At 42.2% G+C, this 24,281-nt stretch overlaps 1 protein-coding gene across 2 annotated transcripts; it reads left to right on the top strand.

Annotated features, from left to right (window-relative positions):
* Positions 1-4,554: 4,554 nt before the first annotated feature.
* Positions 4,555-23,183, top strand: E2F8 (E2F transcription factor 8). Of its 2 annotated transcripts, none has more exons than XM_035117222.2 (14): positions 4,555-4,680; positions 7,140-7,244; positions 8,688-8,948; positions 9,260-9,416; positions 10,507-10,812; positions 11,148-11,309; positions 13,563-13,700; positions 14,072-14,284; positions 14,873-14,951; positions 15,219-15,726; positions 18,951-19,169; positions 20,317-20,449; positions 21,290-21,678; positions 22,555-23,183. In XM_035117222.2, exons 2-14 carry the CDS (start codon positions 7,197-7,199, stop codon positions 22,729-22,731), a joined length of 2,790 nt encoding a protein of 929 aa, XP_034973113.1. In that variant the 5' UTR covers positions 4,555-4,680; positions 7,140-7,196; the 3' UTR covers positions 22,732-23,183. The 2 variants fall into 2 exon arrangements, with proteins under 2 accessions (XP_034973113.1, XP_034973106.1); XM_035117215.2 differs by lacking the exon at positions 4,555-4,680 and adding an exon at positions 4,908-4,975.
* Positions 23,184-24,281: the final 1,098 nt, after the last annotated feature.

Raw genomic sequence — 24,281 nt, 5'->3', positions numbered from 1 at the left:
GCTGGAACGTGTCCAGAAGAGGGCAACCAAAATGGTCAAAGGCCTGGAAACGATGCCTTATGAGGAACGGCTTAGGGAGCTGGGTATGTTTAGCCTGGAGAAGAGAAGGTTAAGGGGTGATATGATAGCCATGTTCAAATATATAAAAGGATGTCATATAGAGGAGGGAGAAAGGTTGTTTTCTGCTGCTCCAGAGAAGCGGACACGGAGCAATGGATTCAAACTTCAAGAAAGAATATTCCACCTAAACATTAGGAAGAACTTCCTGACAGTAAGAGCTGTTCGGCAGTGGAATTTGCTACCAAGGAGTGTGGTGGAGTCTCCTTCTTTGGAGGTCTTTAAGCAGAGGCTTGACAGCCATATGTCAAGAATGCTTTGATGGTGTTTCCTGCTTGGCAGGGGGTTGGACTGGATGGCCCTTGTGGTCTCTTCCAACTCTATGATTCTATGATTCTATGTTTTGGGACTACAGTTCCCATCATCCCTGAACACTAGTCCTGTTAGCTAGGGATGATGGGAGTTGTAGTCCCAAAACATCTAGAGGGCAAAGTTTGCCTATGCCTGCCTTAGACCCTTGTAAAAATGGTGTCACCCATACAAAATTATTCAGATGGTCCTGTAGCAGCTTTTAAAAAAAGATCTGTCGCTAAGACACACACTGAACCTCATTCTACAAAAACCTGTGGAGAGGGGGAAGAGAGACCATTTTCAAAAGGGGAAGATGCCCTAAAAGGGAAAATATATCCTGAGCTAGGTGAGTAGGAGAGATCTGTCCTGTAATGCAACATCCCAGGTACAAACAAGTCTGTTTAATACCAAACATAAGGTGTGTTGGTTTGCAACAAACCAGGTGACTCAGTGAGATCTCAGCATCTTATAAATTGACACATAGTGAGTCACTCCCCAAGCCTGCACCTGTCATGCCTTCTCTTCCCATAATGCAGGAGCAGGGAACTTTTATGAGTCTGAGAGCCTGATTACCTGGACTGTAAAGTTCTTGGGGGTGCATTTCAGTAGCAGGTGAGGCCAGACTTCACACACACACACACACACACACACACACACACACACACACATACACACCGGTCACATAATACATTCAACACAGATGCACACAATAACACACACTGTAACACCAACAGGGGAGCCCTGTTCACACGGCGAGCTCTTGATCCAAGCTGAACCCTGCATAGCAACATTGATCCACTGCCTTGGCAGTAGATCAAATCAAAACAGATGTGTCAAATGTCCACTCCTGTAGATAATTCATATACTGTATCTGAGTACTGTTTAATGGTGCAATGGCAATCCTAATATTGGCCTTTTCCACTAAATACACAAAAAATTCTAAAAGCTAGAACTGTCAATTTAAGTCTGCTCCTACCACACCCCTCTGTCTTTAAGGCTACACACCACACAGATTGTCACAATCTAAACTTAGGGGCAGCAAATTGCATGGTATATTGTATTTCTATATGGTGGTACCTCGGGTTACAGACGCTTCAGGTTACAGACTCCACCAACCCAGAACTAGTACCTCGGGTTAAGAACTTTGCTTCAGGATGAGAACAAAAATTGCATGACGGCGGCACAGCAGCAGGAGGAGGCCCCATTAGCTAAAGTGGTACCTCAGGTTAAGAACAGTTTCGGGTTAAGAACGGACCTCCAGAACGAAGTAAGTTCTTAACCAGAGGTAGCACTGTACTAAAACAGAAGTTTTATTAAGTTTAAAGTATTCCAGAAATGTCCAGTTTTTTAATTGTACATAATCAATCTATCTCTACACAAAACAATAATTATCTCCAAAAAGAGCACAAAATTTTACGTAAAGAATTATTGCCGCACTTTGATGATAAAAGCACCCAGTTGGTAAAATGCTAAAAGCTTTCCAATGGACAATGAGAGCCTCCAAGGGAGAGGTAAAATGTCTACCGTGTTTCTCATATTATAAGACACGTCTTATATTTATTTTTTCCTTAAAAAAACACACTATGGCTTATTTTCAAGGGATGTCTTATTTTTTTCCTCCTCCTCCTGCCGCGGCCGGCATTGCTGCTGCGCCTATCACTATGCCTTATTTTCGGGGTATGGCTTATATTCCTTGAATGCTTAAAAATCCTGCTATGGCTTATTTTATGGGTATGTCTTAAAATATGAGAAACAGGGTATCTTAGCGGAGTCCACCTTAAAAACCAGATCAGTTTATTCAAGATGAACAGGTTTCTTGGTGAAAATTTCCAGTAACTGTTTTGCCTGTGGGTAAGCCAACCTGTTTCAGGGAGGAAATCTTTGCAGAGGAAATATTTGTTTACCTACATGTATCTTTAGGAATGAGACACAAATATCAAGGCTGATACAAAGCTTGGCAGCAAACTTTGTGGAAATAATAAATGTGTTTGCAAGATTTGTTTGACCAGTTGTGATTCCCAAGATATCTGCCCACAAAACTGGGAATACTTCAGAAACTGAAGATTGCAGCTACCGTATACAGTCATTGTACTGTATATACCGTATATAGTCATTGTACCCACAGTGTAACTCTATTGAACACAATGGGGCAGTTAGGCTGCAACTCTATGCACTTTTACTGGCAGTCTTTCTCATGGTTCGACAGGAATTTTGTCCAGTCCTTTATGTGGGAATATCACAGGTTGAACCTAGAATCTTCTGCACAGAAATCCAAATCGTCTCACAGCGAGCATTAATTTCCAAGAAACATACGGTAACTTAAATTGATGACATGTCTATAGTCAACACCGTTTTCTCCAAAATGATGGAGAAGGCCAGTTCATACTGGTACTATTATGTATAGCAGGAAATCCTGATAGCTGGGTCAGCTGTACTATTGGGCAGTGTGAGGTAGCTGCCTCAGGCAGTAAATGCTGAGGGAGCAGTGATGTCCCATCGGCAGTGTTGAACCAAGATGCAGCTACCAGTCCGGCTGGTTTCTGTACATAAAATGGCTGGGGGTGCCATCTTTTCCTCTGTCTCAGACAGCAAAATGTATTGGGCTGGCCCTGCCTAATTTAAGATTTTTGGACTGTGGTGGTTTAAAAATTCAAGAATGTCTTGAAATCTGCAATACGCATGGATCCAGAGACTCGGTTGTACATCTGGAACCAGATAGTACACTGTAATCTCCTAAAGCTTTGCAGTATATTCCTGGCTAAAACTTTATGGGTAGGGTAGTTCTCTGTTTCACTCTCATAGAGGTCAGTATCACAACAATTTGAAAGTTATGACTGTGGCCTAACTTGTTATTCAAATTTGTGAAAAAAGGAACACTGTATTCCAATACCTTTCTCATTGTTTGCCTCCTCTTCTGAAAACATCTGGAGAGAGAAATGAAGTCATCACAATACAAATTTATCACTTTGTATTAATTACCGTAATATTTATGTGGTTTCATGTTATGAGTTTTCTTTCTACTACAGTATCTGCACAAAGTTTTGCTGATGTTGTGATTTTTTCCCAATAAACACAGTGCATTTATTACAAGATTGCCCAGACAATATGTAGTGTTTTTGTTTTAAATCAAAGTGACTCCACCATGTAAGATGGGGGACCAGAAAAAGTTTGAGTTGATCGGCAGGCAGCCAGCCACCCACCTCCTATACACCCTGTTCCTCTCCACCTCTGTATGTCATCCTCCAGAGAGGAGGGCAGAGTACAAGATGGTTAACTCATTTTCTCCCCCTAACAAAGCTGAGATAGGTTTATAGAACATGATGATTAGCCCAAGGTTAGGGATTCAAAACAAAGTGTAAGTGTCCCTTGTCTGATCCAGACATTCTGTTCAACTACCATGTAAACAGAGGCCTGAAAAGGCACAAGGCTGATTAGTTTGCATACTTTGTTCAGAGATCTCTCTGCAGTAGTTGCCATCTCTTGTTTCTCTCCACTTGCAAAGTTCCTGTACCTTCCAAAGCTGCATGAATAATTACACCAACTTTATATTAAACAAATGCAGCTTACCCGGTTTGGAAATACAGAGGACAAAAGGAAAAGCTTTACCCGCTGAGCATCTGCCTGAAATGCAACTGAGGCGTTCCCACCCCAGAGGACGTGCCAAAGGCAAACCCTACCAACCCTGATCCCTGAGAAAAGGAGATGCCGAGAGCCGTGCTGCGGAAAGACCAGCTCCTTCATCCTAAAGATGAGGGGAAATGTGGTACTCTGCACATGCTCAGAGACAATGACATTCATTCACAGGCCCCAGGACTGAACCCCCACCTTCCTAAATTTAGGGGTCCCCAGGGAACCCTGAGCGCTAAACCTGAGAAGCCGCGCTTGGCGCAGCCTCCGGCTCCCCCACTTCTGGCGCCCGGCGCTCGCGCCAAACTTCTCCGATTGAGCGCCCAACTTCAGCCCACCCCCCCGCCTACCCCACCCGCTTTCCCTAACCGAGGAACATCGCCGATTGGCTGGGGCGCAAGAGTCTCCGCGCTCCAATTGGCTGAGGGGGCTCGGCTCCTCCGCGCTCCTTTCCACGCCCACCTTTTCCGCCCTCCGCGGGCCAAATTCAAATCGTTGACACGGGCGGACAAGCAGCTTTCAGCCTAGCGAGGGAGGGGATGGCACGCGTTTCGTCTGAACGGCGACCGCCGCGTCGCGCCCGAGATTCCCTCTAAGCGGAGACGGAAGGTGAGGGGGGGAAACACACACACACACAAAAAAAAGGTAGGTGAGGGCGGGGCGGGGGTTATTCTGGTCGCGGGGTGTTGGCGCCAAACGATTTAAACTGGATCAGGGGAAGTCTCCGCCCCGCTCCCATCAAAAGCCAATCAGAGGCGCCATGCGCCCGACGGGTGGGAGGAGCTTATCCCGAACGAAAGAGCGCGGGTGGAATCCCGGGGCTGGAAGGAGGGGAAAGTTGACGTGGAGGAGGAGGGGGTGAATGACTGGTAAAGAAGGAGCTGTAGCAGAAGGCAAAGGAGACCTTGGGGGCGTGCTTGAGAAACTAGCCCGCAAAAAGGTGATTTTAAATAGTGGGCGTTTGGGGGCGTTTTATTTATTTATTTTTAAAAGTGCTGCTTAATGGTTAAATCGTGTTTGCTGAAATTAATAACCTTAACGATATTAAGCTCAAATCTGATTGACGTGTACTTTGACAGATGCACCATTCTTTGGTTGTATCTGATTAAGGAGCCTCTATCCTATGAAAGTGTGTGTTGTGATAAGCTTTGTACATTTTTATGGTATCTTGGGGCTCTTTGCTTCGTTTTTGCTACAACTGGCTTCTGCTTCTGTGATTTGTAACAAATAGCAATGAATTGGACCTTGGAGGTAGCACAGGGCACACTGGCCAGATTCGGTTCCTCCAACAACCATGATAGCTGCTGTACAAAGTACTGGTGCTTTATTTCATAATATCACAGGCCTGCAAGTTTAAAAAAATCATATATAATTATGTATTTCACAACACAGGTGCCCCACAGAACATGTACCTTTGCTCCACAGTACTTTAAAAAATGTCTGGGAACTGTTGGGACAGGGAAAAGAAACCCACTCAGCTTGATAAGCAAGGGGCAGTCCTTGATATGTTTTCCAGAGAATGAATGCTCACCTTTGGACGGGATTACTGGGAAGGTTGTTTTCTGGATGACATACACTGCAGTCATCAAAACTCTAAAGATATGTGCAGACTGGCAGCCTTGGAGTCAATCTGCTGTGGCTGCAAGAAGCTGGTAATGTGCTGCCCACCATGTTGTGTAATCTGTGGTTATCCATTCTGCCAGTAAATGGTGGGAACCTCCAGTTGCAACTTGTTAAACAGATATTGACCAGTGTTTGCCAGTCTGGTGCAATCCAGATATTTTGGGCTACAACGTCTATCTGTTGCTGCCTGAATGCCAGCAGGGGCTGGTGGAAGTTGTACAGTGGTACCTCGGGTTACAAACACTTCAGGTTACAAACTCCTCTAACTCAGAAATAGTACCTCAGGTTAAGAAATTTGCTTCAGGATGAGAACAGAAATTGTGCTCTGGCAGCGCGGCGGCAGAATGAGGCCCCATTAGCTAAAGTGGTGCTTCAGATTAAGAACAGTTTCAGGTTAAGAATGGGCCTCCGGAACGAATTAAATTCTTAACCACTGTAGTCCAAAACATCTAGGGTGCACCAGATTGGTGAAAGTTGGTACAGTCATACCTCAGGTTGAGTACGCTGTGGGTTGCATACTTTCGGCTTAAGAACACGGTTCCTCCCCACGCGCATGCACAGAAGCATGCTTCATGCATGCGCAGAAGCACTCTATCAGCACTTCGTGCATGCGCTAAAGTGCCGCTTGGGCTGTGTAATTTTCGGGGTGCGAACGGCACCCAGAAACGGATTGAGAACGCAACCCAAGGTACCACTGTACAGACCTTCCTACAACCAGTTTGGACAGAAGTCTCATGCAGCATTTTCTGATCATCAGCCTTTATTATTTTTCTTTATTGTTTTTATGTTATAATGCTGGTTTGGCAACTTCAGAATCACAAACTTGACTGAAGCAAGAAACCTGAAACAGGATTAAACAAAACTAGTGCTAATCTAGACACATCCTTCAGCAAATTGCATCAGTCCCTTTCATGTAAAGACATGTGATCATAGGAGGAGAAATTTAGCAATATGCAAGAATAAGACTCATGTAGACACATTCTTAGCAATGGAGTTGGGAAATCTTTTCATAACCCTGCAATCCTAAGCATGCTGCCTATGGAGTAAGTCCACCTAAACTCAGTTGGCCTTCTGAATACAGGTGCTTACTGCTGTGTGGCACAATTTGTCATCTGAATGAATGGCCAAAGTCCTCATTCTAGAAGTCTTGCACCAGTATTCCCACATCAAATTTGTTTCAGCATCTCTTGTAAAATGATGTCGTCATCATCCCACCTTTCCTCCACGGAGATTAAGGTGACATACGTGGCTCACCCCCTCCCCATTTTTTTGCCACAACAACCCTGTGAGGTAGGCTAGGCTTAGAGAGTGTCCTGAGGTCACCTAGAAAGCTAACTGACTCAGTGTGGACTTGAACTCTGTTTTCTAAATCCTAAGTCCAACACTGGTCACTGTACCATCACAGACTTCCATCTATTCTGTTTTTTGTTTTGTTAAGTGCATATACATAAACTAATTTTCCTTTTTTCTTCTTCTCAAAGAATGCTGTAAAGGTTGCCCAACCAACAAAGCCCTTATTGTATTTAATTCAAACTAATATGAATAAGAGAAAAGCTTGCAGTGGCAAAATGAATGCTGAAGACAAGGTAACCTATCTGAGACTGTTCAGACTCCCACTTTATCTACCGCATACCAAGTACAGTGGTACCTCGGGTTATGAACACGATTGGTTCCGGAAGTCTGTTCATAAACTGAAGCGTGAAGTGAACTTTCCCATTGAAAGTAATGGAAAGTGGATTAATCCGTTCCAGACGGGTCCGCGGAGTACTCAACCTGAAGCGTACTTAACCTGAAGCATGGGTATAATTGGTTCCGGAAGTCTGTTCATAAACTGAAGCGTTCATAAACTGAAGTGAACTTTCCCATTGAAAGTAATGGAAAGTGAATTAATCCGCTCCAGATGGGTCCACGGCGTTCGTAAACCGAAAATTTGTAAACCGAGGTGTTTGTAAACCGAGGTTCCACTGTACTGGCATCTCAATGCTGCTCATTGGGCCGTGGTTGACACAGCTCTAAAATAAACAAATTGCAAATTACATATGAACAACCATTGCTATGCTTGACATCTTCTGTTTGTTGTTTGGTTTAACAATCTGGTTTTACTTCAGTCTTGATAAAGAACTGGACCTGAAGAATAGTTACCTTCACTAACATTCAATCATTTTGTTCTCTGCATCTGTACGGAGACAAGTCACTTGTGAAGCTATTGTCGAAGGAAGTTCCAGACCCAGCAATGGGTAGAAACAAAACCCCATCAATTTAACTCACTGTATTTTATCAGCATTAAAAATGGCCACTCCTTTGACTTTGAAATTAGCTGACCAAAAAATGTTATTCCTAACTTAGGTTTTCTTCATATAATTTTCATGTTCACTGGTTAAATGAGTCTCCTGGAAAAAGCCACTGTGAGAAGAGAATGCTGGTTTAGATAGGCACTTGATTTTATCCACAGGCATGGTGGCTATTTTTCCTCCCTTTTTCAGGAACTTGTTTACACTTTTCGCTTTGTTAGCAACAAACAAAACTTACTTGTGTTTTGATGCCATCCATTTTTTTGTCCCCAACATTCAGTCATGTAGAAATGCATGATGTTGTATATCAAAACACAAGTAAATTGTACACATTATGCGGGGTGAGCCTTATTTTACTGCAGCATGTATTTCTACCCTAAAGCAAAACGATCAAGACTGACTGAAATACTTAGGAAGTCTGATAAAATCCCCTAGGAACTAAACAGGTGAAAGTTCTGACACATTGGTTTTCAACTGGTGGTATACTGCAGCCTGATCTAAGATGGGTCACAACTACCACCATAAAAATACATGGCAAAATGTAAAGGAATGTGTCCTTTACATGTTTGGGCTAAAGGTGGGTCCCAGGTCTGAAAACATGGCAGACTACTGTTTTGACAACAGGCACTTGATTGATTTCAACATGACATTGGTTGGTTTATTGATTAAAAACAGCATTGCTTTTATGCCTGGCATTGCTAATCTCGAGTCACACAGTTTCATTTCTTCTTGGCTCAGGAAAATTGGTCTTTTGAACCACATGAAAGCACATTGAAAACTCCTCTGAAACAGGGAGCGACCTCCAATTGGCTTTTGGCAGAGAAGCCGCCTCCTGCTTCTGGCCATCTGACAACGCCACCCAAACCTAATGAAATCTCTCCTGGAGACCCATGGACACCGACAGCTAACCTGAAAATGCTAATCAGTGCAGCTAGTCCTGAGATTAGAAATCGAGAGCAGGAAAAAAGATTGTCAGACAGCAGAAGTGAAATCCCTGAGGTAAAACATTTTTCTTCTCCTTATCTCTATAAATATTAGTGAGCACTGTACTCAAAGCTTAAGTATGCACTTGAAAAGTAGCTCAGCTTTGGTTTGTTTCAGTATTTTGTGCTAGACCTCAAATCTGGAGTGTTAGTTATTTTTAGAGATTATAGTGTGTGCATAGCAGGCGCTTCAGGGTAACTATTATTCTGAGGCTCACCAGCTGTCACCAAGAAGGCACTTGGCATTGCACATTGGCCAGAAATGCTGTTACTAAATCTGTCGAATCTTAATATTTTCCGTGTTTCTGCATTGTTTTCTTTCCGCAGGACCATTTGTCAGGAGACGAATATGAAAAATCTCAACCCAGCCGTAAAGAGAAAAGTCTAGGATTGCTGTGTCACAAATTTTTAGCTCGCTATCCTAGTTATCCCGACATCTCTAAGAACAATGAAATTTGCCTTGATGAAGTAGCAGAAGAGCTTAGTAAGTTTGGGGCTAAGATCTGGTATTTATTACTGGAAAAAGCAAAACTCATTTCACACTGTTCAAAATTATAAGCGATTGATTAGAGTCTTGGTAATTCTTATAAACAACTTTATAATGTGGTTCAGTATCCTTAAACCCTCACTGTAGCTGATACTAATAGGTTATTACATTAATAACTACCATTTTTATTTATTTACTAAATTTATATACTGTCCTTCATCCAAATATCAAAGGGTGGATTTTGTACTGTATTTTGACAAAACATATAACATGATACCCCACCCCACCCCCCAAAAATACCCTATCACATTTTAAAAGCCACAGATTGTTTAAGCAGCCCAAGGCCTGGGAGAAGGAAAATGTTTTTGCCTAGCGCCTAAAGATATGTAACGAAGGTGCCAGGCGAGCCTCCCTGGGGAAAGCATTCCACAACTGAGGAGCCACTGCAGAAAAGGCCCATTCTTGTGTTGCTTCCCTCTGGACCTCTCATGGAGGGGGCATATGGAGAACGGCCTCAGATGATGAGTGCAGGGTCTGGACTGGTTCATATGGAGAAAGGCGGTCCTTGAGGTATTGCGGTCCTGAGCCATTCAAGGCTTTATAGGTCAAAACCAACACTTTGAATTGGGCCTGGAAAGTAATTGGCAGTCAGTCCAGGGCTGGTGTTACACGCTCAAACCATCTTGCCCCAGTGAGCAACCTGGCCATTGAATTCTGCACTGACTGAAGTTTCCAAACAGTCTTCAGAGGCAGCCCCATATATTGCAGTAATCTAATTTAGAGGATACAAGGGCATAGACAACAGAAATTATAGTCTATCCCTGTCCAGATATGGATGCAGCTGGGCTGCCAGCTAAAGGTCATCATAATACAGGTGACTAATCAGCTCCTTACAGCAACCAGGAATTTGGAACGGGCATGTTATAGCCAGTCAGACTATGTGGAAAGAGCATAGTCTTTCGTTTTCCAGTCTTCCAGTTTTCACGTGGAATCAAGATATCATCACAAGGGTCTACCCATCTTCCAGAATGTGACAGGATTAAAAAGCAGGTGGAAAATAACTTTTAAAAAATTGCCCTTCCTACAGATGTTGAACGCAGGCGTATCTACGACATAATGAACGTACTAGAAAGTCTTCACATGGTGAGCCGACTTGCCAAAAACAGGTATTCTTGGTATGGGCGTCATAATCTTAAGAAAACACTACAGATTTTGAAAAAAGTGGCTGAGGAGAACAACTATAGTCAGCAAGTTGAGCTGATTAAAAGAAGACAATATGAAGAAGAGCCTGAAGAGGATGACCAGAAGATTCAGTTGGTAGCAAAGCATGTTAGGCCAAATGACCACACAGACATCTGCTTTGTGGAACTTCCTGGGATGGAGTTTCGAGGAGGTACATCTTTGCTTTGTAGTTTTGGCATGCCAGTATCTTCTGATTTGAATTTGATTGGTTGCAAATGCTTGCATCTGGGGCAATGTTTAATTAATTAGTTGGGTTAATTTGTTTTTAACTCTCCTTATGTTTGGCTTGTAACTCTCCTTATGACTGGGCAGCAAATCATTCTTTAGAAAGACAGTATATAAATCCTTTAAATAAATAAATGGAATCTGCATGGAAACATTTATTGGGGGGAGGGGGTGTGCCTGAAGCCTAGGTGAGTTAGGAACAATGATTTCAAAGTTCTCATGACTTGGATTACATTCTGCCATGGTTATCTCTCCGTACAGCTTCAGTAAACAGTCGTAAAGACAAGTCTTTACGGGTGATGAGTCAGAAATTTGTGATGCTGTTTCTTGTTTCAACCCCGCAAGTTGTGAATCTTGAAGTTGCTGCTAAAATTTTGATTGGCGAAGACCATGTTGAATATTTGGATAAAAGCAAGTTTAAAAGTAAGTGGCAGAAATTTGCATATCTTCTCTATACTGTGCTTGGCCTAAGTGTCTTAATTTTTATTTAAACACTTTTAATAATAATAATAATAATAATAATAATAATAATAATAATAAATTTTTATTTATACCCCGCCCTCCCCAGTCAAAAACCGGGCTCAGGGCGGCTGACACCAACAGAACCACAATAAAACATAAAAACAATTAATTAAAATACAGATTAAAATACAGTATTAAAATTTAAAGTGCAGCCTCATTTCAAGTAGGCCATAAGTGGCCGACACCAACAGAACCACAATAAAACATAAAAACAATTAGTTAAAATACAGATTAAAATACAGTATTAAAATTTAAAGTGCAGCCTCATTTCAAGTAGGCCATAAATCCAAGCCATGAGGGAGAAAAACACAGGGGTCAGGCTGAGTCTAACCCAAAGGCCAGGCGGAACAGCTCTGTCTTGCAGGCCCTGCGGAAAGATGACAAATCCCGCAGGGCCCTGGTCTCCTGGGAAAAAGCGTTCCACCAGGTTGGGGCCAGTACTGAAAAGGCCCTGGCTCTAGTAGAGGCCAATCTAGCCATCTTATGACTCGGGATCTCCAGAATATTATTGTTTGTGGACCTTAAGGTCCTCCGCGGGGCATACCAGGAGAGGCGGTCCCGTAGGTACGAGGGTCCCAAGTCGCATAGGGCTTTAAAGGTCAAAACCAGCACCTTAAACCTGATCCTGTACTCCACCGGGAGCCAGTGCAGCTGGTAAAGCACTGGATGAATGTGATCCCGCGGCCGGGACCCTGTAAGGAGCCTCGCCGCGGCATTCTGCACCCGCTGGAGTTTCTGGGTCAGCTTTAAGGGCAACCCTGCGTAGAGCGAGTTACAATAGTCAAGCCTGGAGGTGATCGTCGCATGGATCACTGTGGCCAGATCGGGGCGAGAGAGGTAAGGGACCAACTGCTTGATGCGGCGGAGATGGAAAAATGCCACCTTTGCTGTGGATGCAACCTGCGCCTCCATGGAAAGGGAGGCGTCAAAGGTTTCCCTGTAGCCCATCAATACAAGACTAAAAATATGAAAAAAATTAAGATAGCATACTAAGAATGTAGGTGTTTTGCAACTTAGTATGCCCTTGGTACAAATGTTCCCAGGTGGGTTTAGACGTTAGCTCTTAATGGCCAGGTTTGGCCCAGTGTTGGCCCATGCAACTGGTTTATTAGAATAAACTCAAATAATGTTCCCCCATTTTCAATCCTCACTCCTCCCCTTTGCTCATCTTTGAAGATATCATGATTTCTTAAATCATAGTTTCCTATGATGTCCATACTGGGAGGCTGTGGTTCAAGAACCAGGGTATCTAACAAGCCAGGCACACAAAAGCAGGATTGAATACACAAGCACACACCTTTTTTCGGTTAAGTAAACTGGCTGATTGGACCTAGATAGTGACTCCTGAACCAGACGTTGATGAGGTTGGCTTCCTCATAATTCATGCACAGGCCTTCCCAGTGGCTGTTTCAGATGTCATTGCTTAACTGGCTAAGCAAGTCATGAAGGAGCCCAGCCTCCTCTACCTGCTTCTATCCTCCTGCACAGCCAGGAAGAATTTGGGAGTCTTCACTTCCACTCAGTTCACTGCAGTTTGTTGTATTATACAAACTGATCGAGTGGTGACATATCAACTATGGTTAGTTTGAGACAGGAATGTGTAACATTGGCAGGGATAAAGAGTTGTCCAACATTGGAGGGCCATGGGTTCCTCATCTCTTGTTTGAAACAAGCCAATGGCATGCAGCGGATTAACTGTAGCTACAGTCCTGTGTTCAAGCTGCAGCTAAGTTAAAGCTTGTGAATGTGGGAAAGGTTACTCTTTTCTCATCCAGCTTCCATCTAACAAAGCAAGGTGTCTGTTGAGAATGTTCTTCAGTGGGGACACAGTTCTTTGGGCTCCTACCAAATTAAATTTTCCACAGTTTCCTAAACCCCACCCTTCTGTCATCCACACAGAAGCTCATTTAAAAATATTGAGCATATGACTTGACCAAGGGACCAAAATTTAACTATTTGTGTACTCCTGTCTTGTGTGTACTCCTGTCTTGTGGATCCTTGGAACATAAATGACCCCATTGCTTTTGTTTTGTATGTTTAAAGCACAATTTGGATGAATAGGAGAAGAAAGCTGATGTTTTCATAGTACTGAACCTCTGCTTAATGGTGATGTAGTAGTACTGCATTTTCATTTGTCTTTTAAACTTATTTCAGCTAAAATTCGAAGGCTGTATGATATTGCTAATGTTCTCAGTAGCCTTGAGCTCATCAGGAAGGTTCACGTTACAGAAGAGAAGGGTCGCAAACCAGCATTTAAATGGACAGGACCAGATGTTTTTTCAGAGATTCTGGGTAGGTGGACTATTACTTCTGTACTCTAGAATTGCAGGCAAGTCCGTGTTTCCGCAGGGGTTTCGTTCCAGGTCAAAGCATGCATTGGGGGAATGTGCATAAGTGTGCCCTGTTATGGCACTATTCCTCCCTCTTCTGGGGTCCCAAAGGACCTGCAGGTCAGTGGTTACATGTCAGTTGGACTCGCCTAAAATGGTCGCTGCCTGTCATTGTAATGGTGAGGCTTTCTTATCCACTGCTCCTTGCTGCTACCAACCAAAGAAGGCTTTTTGTGAAAGGCATTTTTCACTAACATGTAGATATAATCATTTCCCAAATAGTTCTGCCAAAACAAAGGCTTAATAACAATTTAGTGTGCGGTTGATTTATAGCTGCACAGCCTGAATCTGCACCCACTGCGATTGCTTCATCTCATCCTGCGGAAGGGAAGTCTTCCAAAGAGCATTGTTCCAAGAACCTCTTCCCTACGAGAAGCAAGCAAGGCTTCATACGGCACCCATCTTTAATGAAATTGGCAAAGGATGTGCAAAGCAATCAGAGGAAAATTAGATCTGCTCCAAGCAGTCCTGTCAAGAAAAATGCAAGTACGTAGTTGAAATATAAACTCTATTCAGTGTCATCGCGGAGATGCTATTGAAATGTTGAGTGGTTCTGCTTAATGCCTTAGCGCAGAAAAACAAACAAACCCCAGTTTTTCTTGCAATCTCTTGAGCTGTCTGCTCCTGAGCAGCCTTCCTTAGTTTGGCTAGACTTATACAAAGGTATGTCCTATACTCAGGTTGGAAAGGCTAATGGGTAATTGTGTTAGGTGCAGTCACAGGTTTCATTTGAAGCTTTGAAGTGTAGTAGGCTCCATAAATGGCATTTCCAGCTGATGACTTTGAGTAAAAAGGCGCTGAAAAACCTTGAACCCTTGGAGATGCTGTGTCGGATCAAAATGCTCTTAATATGACAGCTCCATGTAATCCTATGGACTTGTCCCACTGTGGCAATGGCTGTGTGGGTGGCCAAATCCAGGCTACAAGACAAACTGTATGCAACACCTTATGAGCAGTACCATAAGGTGTTGCCCTTCCAGTGATGGACTCTGGAAGGCCATGAATTGCTCATCCTCAAGCTATGCAAACAGTACGGTTTTAGTGAAATCTCTTTATTTATCTCTTCTCCCAAAGGTCAAATTCCACCAAGCTTTCCAAGCAAGATGGCTCAACTTGCAACAATATGCAAACAGCAGCTGGATGAACAGTCAAGGTATGTTCGTAAAAGAAGAGATGCATACAAAGCCTGCCTATTGAAAGCAAAAAATCCCAGCTAGGTGAATCCTCCAGCAGCATATCACACTTACTAACACTACTCCTCAACAACAGGACTAAAATTAACATATTTGGTGTAAGAAGAGCATGACTTAATGTTTGGCAGTGCTTTCTTTTCTAAATAAGAAGAGCCAATTCTACTGTATTTCTTTGGCGGAGCCATTTTGGATGCAAGGATTTTAATGCTGTGGATTTCTTTTCTTAGGGAATTCAAGAAGAGAAAAATGAAATTGGAACATTCTACTTTGCCATCCCCTCTAGGTCTGCCACCCAAAACTCGTTTGAAGCCTAAACCATTCTTGTTACCTTCTCAGGCTGAGATCCTACCTCTGATCCAGAACTCAGTACCTCCAGCAATGCTACCTCTCCATCCCAATGTGCCCTATGCATTATATCTGCACCCTTCCCAAGCACAACTAGTGACGGCATACAATCCAGGTTTCACGGTGCGGCCTGTCCACTGTGCTAATGTGGTTGGAAGTAAGTCCCCCAGCTCCCAAGTAGCCCCCGGTAAAGTATTTATTGAAGACAATGGCAGCAATGGAGAAGGAAGTGCTTCCTGTGCTAAAGGCCAGGACCTCTGGCTGGCGAAGGAGCAGGAAGGTACAAAGGATGGCATGGTGCCCGAGAGACCTTTTAAGAGACGTAGAATGGAGGGTAGTCCAGTGAAAAAATGTGCGAGTGAAGAAGTGGCGCTGCATGATGTGCTGCTGGTAAGCTGTATTAAAGTGCACACTTTTCCCAGATACTAAATGGGCGGCTAAGGCATGAAATGCATGGGATAGGGCTCTCTAATTGGTTGCTGTGGAAAATCAGTTCAATAGTTAAGGGCTCCTGTGAGTCAGGTTCATGCACAGGACCTGTTTTTAGCAGTGGCAGCAGCAGCTTTTTCAAATCTCAGCTGTGCCGCAGGTAGCAACATTATCGGTACAGCTCCCCTTCTGACTGCCTGACCTCCACTCTCTTTCTACACAGCCTTAGGAGCAGAGAAAGAAAACAGCTTAAGAAATACAGTAAGTTTTATTTTTTAAAAACAACAACAGCTGAAAAAGTTCCTGCCAACACCCAAGGCGCCAAATTCATTTCTTCCTCCCCATTCATCCCTATTGCAAGCCCACCTAATGTAGGGTTGCCATACATCCGGACATACCTGGAATACTGCAGTCGGAAGCAGTGTCTGGATATATGGCAACCCTGTGTATGGCAGTGTTGTTTTTGGCGATTTCCCTTAAAAATAGCTCAAAAACTCATATTTTTTGAACTTTTGCCAGAAAAGCTTAACAATCTTTGGCAAAGCTAAGGAAAAATTCAACAATTTTGGCCCAACAACTTTTGTGTCCAGATTTTCACTTTTTGAAATATGGCAACCCTAACCTTATGGAGGAGGCTATCTGCTTGGGCTCCCTCTTAACTTCCAGGTAGCTTTGCTTTTGTGGCATTGGAGCATCCAGTTACTCCCCATATAGAAGGACAGCAGTTACCCAGCCTCAGAAGAAGCTGTCTTGTGTTTTTGGATGAGTTACAGCTCTGGGCAGGGCTTCTTTTCAGCAGGAACTCACCAGAACTCAGTTCCGGTACCTCTCAGGTAGGTGCCATTGCCATTCTAAAAGAACAAGGGAGAAGTTTGTGGTGTGCACCTCTTTTTCTAGAAGAAGAGCACTGGCTCTGGGCCTGCCTTCTTCCATCTGGCAGGTATATTCAAAACTGCTGCCACACACACTAACATGATGTAACACCATCTCCTGCCGGGGGAGGGCGCGTGGAGACGTAATTCATACTTCTTTCACCCTTTACAGATAATGGGCTAAAGTATGCTTTGGGAAATTGTGCCCTAGATGCTGCAGAACGGTGGGACACATATTACAGAGTGCACTACGTTTTTGAGCAAGCCTGTTATTTTCTGCCTGGCAAATCAGTAATTGCAGATTATCAGTTGTTGCAAAAACTGCCCTCCTTAGGGCAGAGCTCTTGTGACCCATATATTGAGCTGCTCTTTTTTAATAAGAAGTTGATCCAAAGGTGTGTGTCCAGAAGTCTTCAATCATTGAGATGGAACATCAGTGAGCACAAAGCAATACATAAGTAGATCACATTCCTCAGTTGAAATGAATGCAGAAGGCATTAAGGAGTGGAAGAAATCCTTTGTAAAATTGAGGCATCTGCACACAGAACCAGCTGCTGCATTAGATTTATTTCCTATTTTCCTAGCCCTGATCAAATGTTCTGGAAACTATCAAATGTATTTACTGTGTGCACTTTGATGATAAAGCAAAGTACTGTACTAGAGTATGCTTGTACTTATCTCTTTTCCTTTTGCACTTCAATCAGGTTCATCAGCTATTCCCTATTCCTTTTCCCACTCCTTCTTGAGTCTCTTGGACCAAGCTAGTCCTGCCTTTTCTGCTATTGATTAAATTTCATAACTTATTTTTACTTTCCCTCTGCCTTGTTACTTTTACTGACTTTAAGCTTGGGATTCTTCTGTATTATTGGTACTTGGTGGCAGTAGCCAGGATTTTTATACTAATTTTGTGGGTGGGGTGTTAATGAGGTCTAGAACAGGGGATTGCTGTGGTCAGGATTGGCAAGTAATGTGAGGGGGTAGAAGACTCCTTAGTAACAAATAAGTGACAACATGACTAAAGAAAGATGAAATAGACCTCTGTTGGGAAGGATTACATAAGGATGACACCTTTTGGAGAGGCACATTTCACCAGCTTTGCCAAGGTGAAGAATGTCTTGAATCTGACTAGTGTCTTGTGTGTGTAGAGATCTGGGGATTTCAGTAGCCCCAATCAGTTGCTTTTTATAGCTATGTTTTCAAGGCACCGTGTTTCCCCATATATTTATTTTTTACTCTGTACTGTATTCCTGTTTTTCTGAGTGATGACAGCCAGTTGCTTGTTTCAAAGAATGTGGTTTTATATAGATACAGAATTCTGGGAACTGGATATCTCTCCGTTGTGCTTTGAGGAGTGCAATAGAGGGTGGGGAAAGTCCAGCCTCAACTTAGGAGAAGGGAAAAATAAGAATTGTGTTGGAGGATGGAGTTGACATACAGAATGCAGGAGAAGAAGGAGAACAAGAAGGGAGAAGGCACCTTTAATATTACTCATTCTGAGATATGCTTTCTGTGTGTGCGTGTGCGTGTGTGCCTGCCTATTCTGGGTGGGGTTTCATTCACTCTGAAAGAATAGATTTGGGGCTGCTCCCCGATCCAACTTTGTCACTGGAAGCTTAGGTAGGCTCATTAGGGAGGGGTACCTATTACCATGTACAGCCAATATGCCAATGGCAATGATTATTGGACAGGAATAGTCTTGCCATAGTGAATAATGCCTTAGTAGCCTCAAGACTCAGTTATTGCAATGTGTTTTATGTAGGGCTGCACTTGGGCCTAGTCTGGAGGCTTCACCCATTACAGAACACTCCAACTGTAGTGCCATTGGGGAGAGACTATCACCAGCACATAACTCCATGCTCCGAGGCCAGGCTCCAGATTCTTGTTTTAACTTGCAAAGCCCTTAACAACTTGGCTCTCAAGGACCACCTGATTCATTATATCCCTGCCTAATCACTGAGGTCTGAAGTTGTTAGCGGTCTCCCATGGCTTGGATCCACCAGGAGTCGCACATTCAGCTTTGTGGGCCCAATTGTATGAGACTCCCTTCCAGTTGAGGTCAAACAGTGCCTGCCCTTTGGTTGAACTTCCATCACCTACTGAAAATTTTGTTTATTCCAAAAGGCATTTTAATTGAATTCTGATATTATACTTTTAACTTGTTTGTTGTTTCTGTCCTGAGTCTCTTGTAAACCGCTTAGAGACTATTGTAATTAAGCAGTATATAAATTGTTGAAATAAATAAACAATATCCATATGTGTGTATCCCCTCTAAATTAGCCTTTGGTGTTTTTTTTTGCATTTCCCCCACCCCAGGGAGTATCTGTTGAGAGCAAAAAATCCCAATGTCCCATAGCTTCGTGTCTTGACCAGGAAACCTTAACTTCATCAGCTGTGAAACAAAGTAAATCTGAAAAAGCAGATCAACACTTGGAGGGTCCACCTAGGCAGCAGAGGCAAGGGGAATTTTTGGAACCTGACAGCGTCACCACAATGCAAGAGATGCCCGCAACATTTGCAATCCCTACACACAAGGTATACTTCCCCTTAAGCACATTTGTCCTATATCTTTGCTCTTCTGAAAGGAGCACTGAATGTCTTAAAGTCGGCATTTTATGTTCTATCTTTACAAAAAAAAGAAAGAAAATTGGATCACATTCAGGACCAAATGTAGTATCTGATAGGTAGCTTCAGCCCATGGACATTTCCCCCTCTTTCCTTTTATATTTTAATTAAGGACTGCTGCTGGAATTTACTGTATTGCATTTCATACAGACCCTCGCTATTTGGACAAAGCACATGTTTTGCGTGATCTGTGAGCAGAATTGTAGAATGCAATAATGGACATGTCATACTGTCCAGCAACACTGATAATACATCAATAAGTTGCCCATATTAAAATTATCCTTTATCTATAAGACTCCAGGATGAAAATTAATGGTCTTTTAAAATATTTTATCATTTTTTAAAAAATATTTTAAATCAGAATGAAAAAGAATCATGCATTCTGCAAGCTTGTAAAGCACAAACACGTAGCTCCATTTAAAAGTTTCTCCACCCCACCCCAAATATGTTTAAATTTCGTCATTATTTATGGATGCCTTTTGCTTCATATACATGAGGTCCTCATTTTTAATGTGGCATGGAAAAAGAGGAAGAAGGAAAACGTAGAAGTGTGGCATGAATTGAGTGTGAGATGGTCCAAAATTGCATCAGGATGGTGGTTGTTTGCGATCTTCTCCCTCCTACAAAGTTATTATTATCCATTGCAACATTGGACAAGTGCAGTGTCAAACTTCGTTTCGAAATATTGGGCTAAAACTCCCATCTTAGCCAGCAAATGGTCCAGGACGATGGGAATTGTAGCGAAATCTCATCATTTGGGGATCCAGTGTTGAAGAACATTACAATATAGGAACCCCCCAACCACCCATGCTTTGCGAAGAGGGGTGGTTTTCCATCTTAGAAATGGCATGGCCAAGTTCTCTTAATGTTTTCCTTCAGTCCCAGTGGCTTTTTAATTGTTAAATAAGACATCAAGAGATCCAGTCATTGTTCTGCCATGATCATATCTATTTTGGCCCTTTCTTGTTTAGGAACAGTGCAGTACCTGGGCTAAATCTATGAATCTATGTTGATTATTGTTGTGAATATAAACTGCACATTTCCCCTTGTTCTTTAGACTTGGTTTCCTTCAGGATACCTTATACCTCTTCCTCACTGTACCAAGCTTGGTAATGAGACCATTTTTTCTAACAAGGAGAAAGCTGAGATGTGTGCAGCAGAACAGAAGTCTTATAGTTCTCCTATTGCTGGTGTGTATTCATTAACTATGCCTCTACAATATTCCAGACTTGTTTATATCTGATGATTCCTGTCAGCTAATGATGAAGGACTTTAGGTGGGAAATTTAACTACAGCTATTGTATGCCTGAGGCCTGTGCCCTCCTCATTCAGCTTTTGCAATGGTGGCTTGTCTCACACGGTTCCACTTTCTGTGATCTGAAGAAGATGGATTTAATCAGTTCAGTAAAATATGTATTAACAGTTCTGAACTCATTTGCAGAGGGCTTACAAAACTGCAAATAAAATCTGTTTTGGTTATCCTTTTAACAATTCATTAAATAAATGCTCTTATTGCCTCCTATAATTCTCATTTCTTTTGAGCGTTTCTTTGTGTTTGTTTATTTCATAAAATTGATATGCCGCTGGATTGTTTTTGTTTAAAAAACTTCAAAGTGAATAAAACAATAAAATCATCAGTAACAATCCATAGAAACCACACAGTAAATCATTCGAAACATAAAATCAACAATAAAGGGAAAAAACTAATTAAAACAAACATCTACATTCTACACATGTTCCATGTTCGTGTCTTGAGGGGGCCAGTTTATTCAGTCATTGAATGTACCAATGTTCTAGGTGAGTCATTTTCTTGGTGTTGCAGGACCTTTTCAGAGTTTCTTATGATGTGATAGTTTGTGCATTAATATTCTATGCCAAGGTTTCATTGCATTCATCTGAAGCCTGCTGTGACCAAGCTTCTGGTGTTTGGCTGGACTTTGTGTTCACGCCTGCCAAACATTGGCCTGTGCTCCTTGACGCAGAATTATTGTCATTTGTGACGTTTCTTTCTTTCTTTCTCCTCCTCATAGGTGGTATTCCAGTGACGTCTGAATTTACTGCCATTAATCTCCCTGCTTTTCATATAGCACCTGTGAACCTAAAGCTACCCGCATCTTCTGTAGCTACTGTCCCTGTGGTGAATGGCACTGCTGTGGCTTCAGACCAGGCTGATTCGATCCAAGCCCCGAGCGCTTCAGTTATGAACTTTACACTACAACACTTGGGACTGATACCAGCCAATCTACAAATGTCTGCCAATCAAGTACTTGGATCTGGCCCAGTTTGTCAAGGAGCAGAACATGCTAGTTTGGTTTCAAAAAGTGTAGGCTTCAAACAGGATAAAGCAGTACAGAATGTTTTGCCACCGTACGGTGATGAGTTAAATGGTAAATCAGTTTCAGCAGCTTCTTTACAGCCGGTAAGAGAGCTTTTAAATAATAGTCTGTTTCAAATAAGACTGATGGGTTATTAACACATATACTTGCCAGAGTGTACAGTCGCTCATAAGCAATGGGGCATTTACTTGGTTAAAACTGTTAAAAATGCAGACTCTGCTAAAAGAGCAGTGCAATTGTATGAAAGGGGCTAGAAAATTGCAGAAGGATACCTAATACAACATTGTGAAATTGGCTGTTATATTGGCAACCCTCTCCGTATTTACAAATATTTACCAGTGGACCAAAAGCATTAATAGAGCATGCTGAGAGAGGATAATTAGTAAGACTTACCAACAGGTGGCGCTGTGGTCTAAACCACTGAGCCTAGGGCTTGCCAATAGGAAGGATGGTGGTTCAAATCCCTGCAATGGAGTGAGCTCCCGTTGCTCGGTCCCAGCTCCTGCCAACCTAGCAGTTCGAAAGCACGTCACAGTGCAAGTAGATAAATAGGTACCACTCCGGCAGGAAGGTAAAGGGTGTTTCCGTGCACTGCTCTGGTTTCACCAGAAGTGGCTTTGTCATGCTAGCCACATGACCCCGAAAAACTGGACAAACGGCTCCCACAGCCAGTAAAGCGAGATGAGCGCCGCAACCCCAGAGTTGTTCGCGACTGGACTTAACTGTCAGGGGTCCTTTACCTTTTACCTTTACCAACAGTGTCCTTTTCACCTGCTTCTTATTTCCTTTTCTGTTGTTCCTGTTTTTTCTGCTTAGTTACTGTATTAGAAAGCTCTAAACAGGGTTCTAAAATATTCCTTCAGTTTAGTCATTTGTGCATCCTTCTGGCCAGTGATGTCAAAGCATTTTAGTTGTTTCAGTCTCATCACTTGCAAATTTAAGTTTTCTCTTCCATTCAGGCCACTGTTCCTGTTACATCCAGCATTCTGGGTAATTGCCATGCCTTCCAAGCATCATGCGAGTCAGCTGAAGTTCCTGAGTTTTGTTCATCCTTTCATGAATCGGATAGAATATCTCAAGCAACATTGGCAATTCCACAAAGAGAACATGCTGTTTCAACAGAAAATAAATTTTGAGTTGGTATAAAATATTGTTGAACTCTTCCCCCAAACCGATATGATTAAAACACTTATTTCTGGTATTATGAATGTGTATTCTGGAAATAATATTTGATCATAATGATGACTTCTTCATACTTGAATATCTTTTTAATTACAGTTATACTTGATCAACTTTATATCTTTTTTATATAAAAAAGTAAGGACACACACCATTGTCTGTAAAAATACCACTTAAATAAGCAATTTGGAATAATTCCATTAAATGTCTGACTTCATAGTTGTGTGGAATAAAAGCTCTTGTTCGTTATTTTTATAGAAACATACTAAATATGTACCGGCACATTGCAAGTACCAAACATGTAATATATTGTAATTTTTTTAAAAAAAACTATAAGGGGGCTCTTGTTACTTAAGTTTACATAACATTTTAATTTTGTGTGTTCTTTAATACTGTTGCAAAGTTTTAAAATCTTAATCACGTCTGTATAAATTATAAGTTTTATTTAAGGGATTAATCAATTTCTTCAAATTAAATTTTGTGTCAGTTTTCTAACTTTTATACTTGTGGGTTATTTCTTGGCACTGAAACAAAATGAACAAGCGCAGAAAGAGTGTGCATAAGAACGTGCCATATGTATATCAGTATGGATAAGGATAAAATGCTGCATAGTGCCTTAAAATGGACTGGAGTGTGTGAGGATTGGACCAAAGTGTCCATTTCTCCAGGCTCTCCAGCTTAGTTGGCCTCCCACCAGGTGCTGTCAATATAGTGACAAAAGTGTTGCCAACCAATCCTTTCACCTGCTAAACATGGTTATATCCATGCTTACAGGGGTCAGCAGAAAACCCCAAAATGGAGGGTAGGACTGAGCCAGGCCAGGACCCACTGAATCTCAAACTGCCCTCAGTTTCCGTATGATGGCATTGGGTCCAATTATTGCCCTAGCCTGGGGTTGTCACGGTGATGAAGCCTGATTGTTCATCCCCTACTTTCTGTCATGGCTGTAGATGCAGCAAAGCCTGTGTGTGTGTAAAAGGTTAAGATTTGTGCCCCTAAATCTGACTAAACCCTTGCCAAGGTTCAAAACCATGCAACCTGCTATGTGGATGTCATTTGGAAATGGCTGCAAAGACTTGTCTGTTTGGGTTGTAGCCAGAACAACTTGGTTTTTACTAGCTTCTCGAGCACATAGCTCATGCCCTTTCCCCCCATCTGTTGAATGTTGTCTTAATGTATAAATTGAGTAATAGATTGCATCTAATAAAAGCAAATGGAATCTATGGCACAGATGCGAGAGATTGAAATCTCTTCACCCCAGCAGCTGTGATTTTTCAGTATAGAAAGATGCCATGTTTGAAATCACTTTGACCTAAGGCCTGTTTACTATAATTTTATGCATACTATTATTAGTGTGAGCATCTTAGACCCCAATCCGAAAGTTAGTGATCTAGAAAAAGAAGCTGTATTGCTATTTGTAAATAAGTTTGTTTAGTGTCATTACATCAGAGTTGATATAAAGCACTACAAAAATATGAATGGAAGTACTACAATGGGCTTTGTATCG

The sequence above is a fragment of the Zootoca vivipara genome, chromosome 1, assembly GCF_963506605.1.
Source record: "Zootoca vivipara chromosome 1, rZooViv1.1, whole genome shotgun sequence".
Classification (NCBI taxonomy): Eukaryota; Metazoa; Chordata; class Lepidosauria; order Squamata; family Lacertidae; genus Zootoca; species Zootoca vivipara.
The sequence above is the reverse complement of the archived record's forward strand: the minus strand, read 5'-3'. Positions and strand labels throughout refer to the sequence as shown.